This window comes from Haliotis asinina, chromosome 6, assembly GCF_037392515.1.
Source record: "Haliotis asinina isolate JCU_RB_2024 chromosome 6, JCU_Hal_asi_v2, whole genome shotgun sequence".
NCBI classification, from domain to species: Eukaryota; Metazoa; Mollusca; class Gastropoda; order Lepetellida; family Haliotidae; genus Haliotis; species Haliotis asinina.
The window spans coordinates 36945663-36956620 of record NC_090285.1 but is presented as its reverse complement, the minus strand read 5'-3'; the positions used below and the strand labels follow the sequence as shown (position 1 = coordinate 36956620).

At 37.8% G+C, this 10958-nt stretch overlaps 1 protein-coding gene across 1 annotated transcript; it reads right to left on the bottom strand.

Moving 5' to 3' along the window:
* Nucleotides 1–4691: 4691 nt before the first annotated feature.
* LOC137288086 (methyltransferase-like protein 27) lies at nt 4692–9918 on the bottom strand. Its single transcript, XM_067820462.1, has 6 exons — nt 9804–9918; nt 7997–8139; nt 7102–7230; nt 6307–6442; nt 5541–5639; nt 4692–4928 (listed from the first exon to the last, which is right to left on the bottom strand). The coding sequence occupies exons 1-6, from the start codon at nt 9811–9813 to the stop codon at nt 4738–4740; spliced, it is 708 nt and encodes a 235-aa protein (XP_067676563.1). The 5' UTR covers nt 9814–9918; the 3' UTR covers nt 4692–4737.
* Nucleotides 9919–10958: the final 1040 nt, after the last annotated feature.

The following is a 10958-nucleotide window of genomic DNA, read 5'->3' as shown; positions in this document are numbered from 1 at the left end:
CATGGGTATTTTCTCGTCATCCATCTACGAAGTAGCGACTTTGCGTTTCCTTCTTCCTTGCTTCATCCAGCATTTCATTCGACGGTTCCACGATGTCAATTTCTAGAAAGCCTTCAGAATAAACCTTTTAGCATATTAGACATAGAGCAAGATAAATATTAATAAGTAAATGATTTGCGTATATCAACTGAGAACCAAATCACGAAATGATTTAAAACGTCTCCAATATGTAAATTTGTTCATCATATGCAACATATTTTTGATCTTTCACTTCGAACTCCGCCATATTCCATCTATATTACTACGGTCCATAAATCGGATCGGACAATCCAGTGATCATTACCGTCATCATCGATCTATTTGGATACGGCGTCATTTCTCTGCCAAATTAGCAAGCCTGACCAGCCTATCCTGTTAGTATGGACCAGTCTCCCAGTGATAAAGTATAGGAGAAAACACGCCTCAGTGGTTTTGGTGACAATGTAAAACCGGTGGTTTTACATTGTCCAAAAAACCGAGGAGATGTGTTTTCTCTAACATATATACCGTCAATGATGGGTAATTAGAATGCAGATGATCATTTAATGAAGCAGCATAACAATAATTGAAGCACACATAAAATCAATTTATTGACAGTAACTTAAGTAGATAATTTATACCCACCAGTTTCGTCGTTCCGGTGGATGTGCGGTAGAGCATCTGCCAATCTGCCAATCCCACTAGGAGAACACATTTGTCTTGTGAGTTTAATCTTAAACTATATTTTTCAATTGATTTCAAACACTCCTGTATCATGTGAATGTTGATGTTCGTATGAAGTTAGGAAAAGTAAAACCTGGGTAGCGGTCTTACTAACAAAAAGTAAAACCTGGGAAGCGGTCTTACTAACAAAAAGTAAAACCTGGGAAGCGGTCTTACTGACAAAACGTAAAACCTGTCCCTTCAAAACAAAAACCTCAAATGTGTGTGGATGACCTAATATGTAGTGAGAAGCACACTTTATATATAAAAGAGAATGCTAAGAACAAATGGACAGCTGTGAAATATCAGAGGGTTGGGCATATCAGCCTCGTCTTGGCAATGACTACCGAATTGCGGTCATCACTGACTGAATCCAATATAATGACTGATGTGGTGATCTGTGCATTGTCCTGATGACAAATTACATCTTTACAGTAATGAGCAACGAAGCCCAGTTTTATACGCATCATATTCCTACTTTCGGTCTATAATTGCCTCAAACCTTTTTTCTGAAATATTCAACTTCGTTCAAGTGCTAGGAAAATACGCTAAACCAATTTGATAGTAACGTTGTACCCTAGACTGACGCTTTTTATGTGGGACATGCAAAGCCTACAGTCTCGTGGACACCTTAATTCGCAATGGAATTGCACTTTGTATACGCTTATTGGACTGTGAATCTTAATGTTTGTTTTGCTCTAACTCTTAGAACATCCATGCACCAACGGATGTCAGTTTGCACATACATGTACCGTCCCGGAATTGTACGTGAAAATCGAACGGTGTATGCTCTATATTATGTAGTACCTAGTTGATTGGCTGTCAGGGTTCGTCTGATTCATTGAAACGAAATCTTAAAACCCTATAGACAACGTTATTTCTAAAGTACCTAATCCTGTTCGTGGGATTTCGATGCTCTTTGTAAATGGGTTATAGAATCAGATGGTCTGGTCCACAGGTTGTAATTATGCCTGTTGGTTTCTAGGTTTCATCAATATCACTTCAAAATGACAATTCAGAATCTTCCTACATTTCTGATTAATCCTGTCGACAGTCGAGGTATCCGACGTTATACAAGTAGATTCTATGTGTAGATTGACTGCAATACAATCAAATCCAGCTTAAGTAAAAGCAGTCAGTGTCAGATATGAAAACAAGTTCTATGCTTCTACCATGACAATTACACTTTCACATTTAGAAATGGAATATCTAGTACAAGGAAATGTCACTTATATCACTGGATATGTGTAAAATGATAATTTACCTTTTATCTGCTGGAGTGTCGTATTGAAGGTCCTAAGCATCGAAAACGTGAGAAACCAAAATAGAATTATCTCCCTTTGAGAGCTACAAGAATGCAGAGTGCACATCGCTCAGGAAAGCCTTTGTAAAAATATACAAGAATAAATTCAAAATTCCTACAATACCTACAGGGATATAATCATTGTGACGTACAAGACAGAAAACGGCTAAGATGGGCAAATCACATACTTTTTATAGATTTACTTTTTCGTTATGGCTACGGTTTATGTTTGAATATGCTAAAAGGATAATAAATTACTAGTTTTGAATTTATGTCTATGGTACACTAAATGTATTACTGTCCCTAGTTGACAGGATTTTATAATTTATCTTTAATTATTCATGTATTCACAGAAATACTGCTTATGTGACTTTGCATCTTAACTAACACACTCACTTACTCACACACTCACTTGTATGTACATATCAGTGAGTGAGTGAGTGAGTGAGCAGTATGGTGGCAGTTTTGAAATAACCGAGTCTGGACCAGACAGTGATCGATAGCACAAGCACCAGTCCACGCAAATGGGATAAGATGGCATGTGCCAGTCATGTGAGCGAGTCCGACCACTCGATCCTTTTAGCTGCCGAAGATTTAATCTAACATAGATCAACATGGATCAATACATATTTGAAGAAACGTAGGTAATAACAAGCATTTGAACACTTTATGCATGATGCATGATGCATGTCAGTGCATAGCTGTCTGATCGTGCTGATGAAATCATCCGTTCTTGCATCTGTATCTTGTATCTTGTTCTTGTATATTGTACCATTCGTATCTTGTGTAATTGGTTTTCGGACCCTTAAGAATATCCGTTGTTGTCTTGAGTAAAACAAACACAAACACAAACACAAACACAAACACAAACAACAACATCTGGCCTAATGTCAGTAGCCATTTCCATGTAGTATTTACGACGTGTTTGTGTATCAGAGTTCGATGGCACATTCGTTGTTGTTAGTTTGTTGGTTGTTTTTACCGGAATTCCGCCCAGAGCTGCAGTTTGATGCCGACGGTGTGTTCGGCATTTAGGCACGATCATACATTGTGTTTTACTGGTTCTTAATCGTTACAGGACCTTAAACATCCAATACTGGGTATGTATGGGACCTAGTCGTGCTGCTTTTCCTGTCTACATACTTGTTTCTGGTTTGGTGCAAGGCTAATGGCGTCACTTTTGTAGGGTAGAAAACGTATTTAAACCGAAATTCCAGTGAGAAGTATCAATGAGTTATTTACATGTTTGATCTTGCATTGTTTCTCATTACTTCGATTGTCATAACAATATGTTGTTTGGTATAAAGTAAACTAAACGGAAATAACATATTATATGTTCCGTGGGTTTTGTAGTCTATCTCAATAACTGGAAGGCGTTCTTCACATTACATGTATTTCACACATCGTGTTTCGAACTGTGCGTAAAATTATGTAGTAATGGATTACTACACAGGTCGAGAGACTGGGTGCAGCATGGTCCTGATCACAAGAATGTAACAATGTTGGCATAATCCATTCAAATTAAATTTGTCATTTTGTGTTCAGTGAGCGAACTTACTGCTTACTGCTGCTTGAAAGTGATATTGTGATGTTGAAATGTTGACTATTGAAATGACAGTGTATGCATTTAACGCCATGCGTCTTAGACAGGCATCTCTACATAATTCATAATGTAACATAACCGAACTGTAAATTTATTGCTTGTATTGCATGTAGTATATACTCTCTGATGGCCAACTGTAAATGTTGAATGGGCCTGTGGCCTCCACTACAACAAATAAGGATTGATTGATTGATTTTACACAATGTGCTCAGTATTGCTGATGCTGACGTGTTAGAGTACTCAAGGAAACAGAAAAAAAAATGTTTTTTAACTTTCATTGTTTTTCCTTAAAAGTAAAATGAGCAATTCAAACAAAATTTAATATCGTCAAAAATATCTTTGTTGTTCCCAACTACACTTTCCATTATCTGTATCGCACAGTCTTTTTCAAAATAGGCCGTTGTAAGGGTAAACATGGAATAAATTTGCATATGTACCTGATTTTAAGAAAAAAAACTGGCATCACTGACGTCACAGGCATAGACGAATGAGGACAACTACGTGCCGCACTGTTGAGATAGGAAAATTCATTTGAAGGTGCCTTGCCATTTGGCGCTCGTTGCTCTAATTGTTGGTCTAGGTTTCATTCGCATTTAGGTGATAACGTTCATTTGGAATTTACAATTATGTATAATTTATATAACAAGTGTAGAAGTGAGCACAGCTGTACACCTTGTGTTTTGGGGACGAGGAACACATTTGTTCATGTCCAAAAATATGTTCTTCTTCCTCTTATGTCGCTTGGTTTCGGTGTTGACGGAAAGGATGTTTCCCCTATGTATAAGTGTCCACAATCGCAGTCATGTATGTAGATTACGTCTTTGGGGTTTGGATTTTGATCATATGTAGAACATGTTACACATGAAAACATGAAGCCAAATTTGGGTCAACTATATGTCTGAACTACGTCTTTAATACAATTTTGAGCAACATACAGATTCCACAACCTTTACAAACCCAGTGATCTCATATTTCTCAAATATAAAGTATTCATGTCACAAAACATTTATAAAATGATATTTTAAAAACAATATCACCGATAGATCATTTGGGAATGTTTATTATGTCAGTTCTTACGTAATATCTGTTTTCATTGGAGGACTTGGTAAACGGAAATGCCTCCACATTCATCAAATAGCGCGCTAGGGTATTGCATGAGTTCCACGTGTTTCCATTTCCCTTGAAATTCCATGGTCTTCATGTTTTCCCTAAAGATAACTGCTCTGACATCTCCATCATCGGGATACAAGTTGTATAGAGTAGAAATAAGTATGAAACCGCCTGTAAGGAAAACACAGAGGGCAGTTTATATATTGGTGAATGTGACGAACAACTCAGCTGATAATCTGCAGGTTGTGCTTACATACTAAAACTTGTGGGCCGGGTCACAGACTGTGTCAAACGCACTAAAATCAAGGACCAGTTATTTGGTATGACTTATTTGTAGTACGAGGCGACTAACATGATCGAGAGGTTAGGCTCGCTGTCTTCTTTGTATCATGTCATCGTATCCCAATTGCCTTGATATTCATTGATATTCATTACTGGATTGTCTGGTCCAGACCCGATTACTTACTGCGGCCATATATCTGGAAGTATGTGAAGTGCGCCGTAAAACAACAAACACGCTCTTATGGTATGCCGGTATTTATCATTTATCGAAATCGTTTGCTTCATTTTCTTTTATCAGGGGTGTACTGATGACCAGTTTCACACCATACCACGCTCTCACACCAAACCAATATTCTCTGTGTTAAGGTGCAGTATTTTACAGCTTACCCATCTCATCACCTGGTGTCATTAATGAATTCTTGAATGCCATGGCAACTGAATCTCCAGAACCGTTGGCCTAAGGGACACTTTCTCTAAAACGTGACACACGGGGATACTTGCCTGGTTTCACTATGCGAGCCATCTCTTCAAAAGCAGTTAGAGGCATCCTTTTCAATACCACTGTGCTCAAACCCGACACTGTCACAACGTCATAGGTATCTAAAAGGCAAATTATCTGATACAATTATTAAATTAAACTCCATTTCCATCTTAAATTCATTCTTAAGGCTGAATATGCGAGCTTTGTTTAACACCTGTTTTAGCGATATTCTAGCAATATCGACTGTGAGACCAGAAAATGAGTTTTACACATTGATTGCTAATTACACAGTGACTATGATTGTTAATTACTTCTGAGAATGAGTAGATAAGTGACTTCACATGTATCAAACGTCCATTATGAGTTAATTAATATGTCCCACGCCCTCGAAGAATTAACAAGGAAGATTTATCCATAAAAGATGTTTGTCACATACACAGCTTCTAAATGCCTTCTAAATGCTAATGTTATTTCTCTTCCACATATTTTGCAAACAAACAATGGCACGTGGAGTAATGATCTTTGCATTTTGTGTGGTGACGATCTGCCAACGTTTCAGTTACATATGGAAAGCGAATAAATTCATTTTAAATGAAAAAAAAACACTAAGAACCTATTTTTTTTTGTTTTAACAAAAATCACCTCTCAAGAACGTATGTTTTTAGCCTGTCATTTTGTGTGCTTTATAGTCGGGAGAAAACATGTATTTCAAGCTTTCACTCTTTGAAAAATATCACATGCTCTTATGTGTACATAAGCTCATCATTCTGATAATAAACTACTAACCGCTAGCGATGTCCAAGGCATTGTTCCCTAAAGTGGCAATGAAGTAGCGGCTGTATAGACCTTTCATCCTTGCCACATCCAGCATTTTGCGTGAAGGTTCCAGGGCATCCATTTTGCGAAACCCGCAAGAATACAGCTGCAAATCGCACATGAAATATCACTACATCAAAATTAAGATGACAAGAAAACATTCTTGTGCACAGTATAACAATTATGCAGCTATACATCGAAAACACTAGTGTAAGTCAAAATATTTTTCATATACCCTGCACAAAAATAGGGGATTTTCCATTTTGTAAGCATACCATTAACAGTGCCAATGCATATGAGAAAAACGGAAACATTTGCAAATAAACTGTCACATTTTCTCTTAATTTTTCCTCATCATCTGTTTCCTCCTTGGCTTTATCGTTTGCATTTTATCAATAAACAATAAAGAGCTGAATAAACTATTAAAAGCATAAATGGGAAACGTTTGAAATTTTCAGTCAGTTGTGTGCTCTTAGTAAGTAAGTATAGTTTCTTTTCTTTTCTTTCCTTTCCTTGTTATATTTGGAAAGTATATTTATGTTACTCATTTGAGAACTTTGTGAACTGAAATCACACCATCGTTTTAATTGTGAAGCATCCGTGAGTAAGCATATCAATCTCCCACTTGACCCCGTGGCTCTCTGTGAAGATGCTACTTTGGTCCTGAATATATCGCTCTTCATATTCCTCTGTTTGCCTCTTTTACTGGATTCTTCCAGTTCTACTTTCACTGACTATTTATGTATTATAAAAGTGACTGCAAACCTTATCCGCACAAAGACCCGTTCCTGCAGCCACATCCAGGATATATATGTCTTTCCTGTTGCTAGGAAACAGCTCCGCAGTTTTCCAGGCTGTTAACTGTGGACCTTTGTAGGAGGCAGCTTCTAAAACCTTCATGTAAACAAAACATGTATGTGATTGTTCTCTGAATTATAGACTCGCGATCCCATACATCATTCATTACAAATCTGCAAATGCGTTTAAACACTTAAAGACTATCATGAATATTCCCCTTGAAAACAATGCCCTTCTCGACTTGTCATTCCACATCTGTGGACTTTCTGCCATGTTATGATAAGAGAGGAAGGAGGGTCTTTCACAAAACTATTTGACATAAACTGAAGGACAAACGAAGGTATTCATCTGGGGTTTTGAGATTATTCGAAAAGTTTTGTGATTTCGACTCGCAACGCCGAAAATAGGCACGCTTTATAATGGTATATATGGGTTTTGTGGTATTATTTTATGGCTGTTACTTATAAATCACACTAAAACCCTTTTCAAAATGTTTACACTGCTGGTGCTTTTATTTTTGTTTGTTTGTTTTGTTTTGATAATGATCTAAGGAAACCAGTCGTGTACTATATAAGAAGAGTATATGGTTGATGTATACTTCTCTCATATATTCACCAACTTCTAAATGCATCTGAAGGATCTCAAGTGCGTACTATGTTTTGAACATCAGTTTAGCAATTCCTCTCGAACATTCGATATTTCATGCAAGAAACATGCTATACAACCAACGCTTGACCGGTCGAGGTTTGTGGGGAATTTTCATCAACGCTTAACCCTGGTTCAAATCCAGCGATTCGTCTGTCTCTTTAAAAGGCAGACTGTGGATATACTAATGCATGGATTAATGACGCCTTACACCAACCTTTTCATACTGCTCACTGTAGAGAGAAAACCTCTCAATGATCTCCTCTGTGCTCATGTCATCGTCCCCCATCAAATACTGAATAATTCTGCTCACTTCCTCTTTGTTCTTCTCCATGTTTCCCGGGAATGCTTCTCGCAAATCTGCTTTGAATTGCATTGTTATTAATGGTAAAGATGCTGAGTAGGAAGGTGGAGCGATTCATCGTATTCTCGGTATATCTTGTCGGAGAGGCAACACGTGTTCTGTTTGTCAGCACCGTGACTGGCCAGTTAAAAGAAACGAAACTCTAGCTTTTCGTCAAGCTTTTAAATAGAGGACATTCACATGAAATCATACCTTTTTGAAATTTCATTTTTTTGAAAATTTCGTTTCTTTTGCTGTTCTGTATAGATTTCACTGGAATGTTGTTTCCACTTTGTCGTGTCTTAGCGATACTGCGCATATTTGTTTCTTTGTCACATGTGGTCAAAGATCGTACGTTGTACGTAATTGAAACTGCAAGTCCGCGGGAGGTGATTGGACTCAACTATCTCTCATCACATCTCGTGTATAAACAAAAAACAGCTGTTGGTTAAAGGCCCTGAAATTTCGGTCCAGGTCTTTTCTGAAAGCTTGAAAAATTTGATTTTTGATTTTAAGATACCGTTAGTAATTATATTACATCTATTTGTTTTTGGGTGATTTGTCCCAAATTCTGTCACAGATTGATCTCCAAATTTTCAATTTGGGAATCAGAACACAACCTAAACTTAATAAATGTTTTGTGGCAGTAGTTTGTAGTGAAAGGCAGCAATTAGAACTGAAACACTCTAATCTGAGCTTTCGTTTGGGATTAAAATAAAGATACCAGTACATTATTCATCCCGCTTTTGTACCCGGACTCTCAGAGTAAGTCACCTGTTCGCCAGCATAAAGAATCAGACGTCTAACCCATTCGGCCATCGCGGCTTCCACAAAACCGATATCACGAGCTTTGTGTGCCAATCTGGCATGCGTAAATTGACACGAATCACATGAATGTATGAATACACACTGCCTTTTAGAAATTTACAAATGCAACATAATACTTGGGATTACACTCCCTAGGTAAAGCACATATTCTAGTACTTTTGGGGGTTCGTTCCCTGCCTTTGGCAGATGCCGTGTAGAGGGTCCGAACTCTACCAATGCTTTGTGACTCGGGAGCAAGGTCATCTCTCAGAGATTCTCCAGTGAATACGGAAGAATGAGACATTTCCTCAAAATCACGAAATCACTCTCAGAATCAGATTGACAAATGACACAATCATGAGGTTGTAGCCATTGATACCTCGAGTGCTGGAGATGTGTGTGGTCGACTCTGTGAGTGTGGTTTCGAATTCTGACCGGGACTTTACTTCAAAATGTAATACAATATCTGCAAAGGGAGAAAATATAATCACAGATGTTACAATGAGACCTCGCCTTCGAGTACACCGACCATGGGTGTCACCAAATTCCAAATACAGTCAGGCTTCGTTTATCCGAACACTTTGGTTTTTTATTGAATTGTGCGGATATACGAATCTTTCGCATGTCTGAGTCAGGACCTAGGGGGTCGACCACATGTGTATAGCATAACATAACATAACTTACACTGGCTTGAAAAAGTCTTTGATGACGGGCAGTAGAGTTATGATTTGCTGCCTAAGAAATCTTGTTCATACTGAATTCATTCATCCAGGGAAGAATATATACAATATTAAAACATATAGAGTTCCTTACAAATAGCTGCTTCATTAGGAGACTGGAAAAATGGAACATTGAAGGATTGAGGGGTACATACCTTCCAACATTTAGTTGTGCAAACTTTTGTTTCTCTTGTTATAGTCTTGGATCTGAAGTCTCAAATAGAGCAGGGAAATGTTCGCAAATGAGAAACCTCGTGTTACGAGATTACTGAACATATGCATGTATTCATAAAACATTATGCAGTAGAAAAAGTGAGAGAATATGCAACATAATGTTTGAATAACAACTAACGGATCACATTATTGCATAGCACCTCCAATGGATTCATTATCTATATGGATTGCTTTATGGACGCTATGTATATTGTACATTTATATACAGTTGTAGGATAATTGAGTTTCAAATGCATCCCTTTCAGCCACGTTGATGATACTGGGACTTGTTGCGATAGATGAACAGGCAAACGCCTGTAATGAATACATGTATTATGGGGGTGATAATTTACCTACTACAAACGATCAGTCTGGGAACACCCTAACATGTGATAGCTACTTAAATGTGGTGAGGTCATGTATACTCTAAGGGAAATGCAACTTTTTGTGTGTTTAATGGACACTGCAAACAACGTTTTAGAACATGCAGTGAAACAATATTGGTTGAGTGCTTGTGAAAAGAAACATTGTCCAAAACAGCGAAAAAACAAGAGTGCTGAAACGCACCAGCACCGTGTTTGAGTCAACCGCCCAAACATAACAGCCACGTGCAGGTGGAAAGCAGGAGTTCCATGCGGTTTATTAAAGCTTAACTCCTACAAGCCATGGACAAACAGGTAGTCTTCCTGACAGGTTGTTCAAATCGAGTGGTTGTGCTAATCCCACGGCAGTATAATACAAAACATTGGTTATAAAAATATTTCCTTTAAGAGACACATCTGAATTACACCATGTTGTTGAAGCTTAAGCGGTAGGTCGGTAGTCAGAATATATAACACAGTATTCTGAGACTCACTCCAGATGCATTTACACTTCCCCTGTATAAAGTAACCTGTGTAATACAGAGGATACAGCCATAAGGTGTCTAATGTGTCTACTCATGCATAGATTATAGCTTCATGCGCGCTGTTGTTCAATATAAAGTTGCATTTAGGCTTAATGATGGGTGCTTTTATACTTTCATTCTAGAGTTACAATTCCCCAGATACCTCATGCCTCATAGGTCAACTGGACGGGTATTTATATTATCTTGTCTT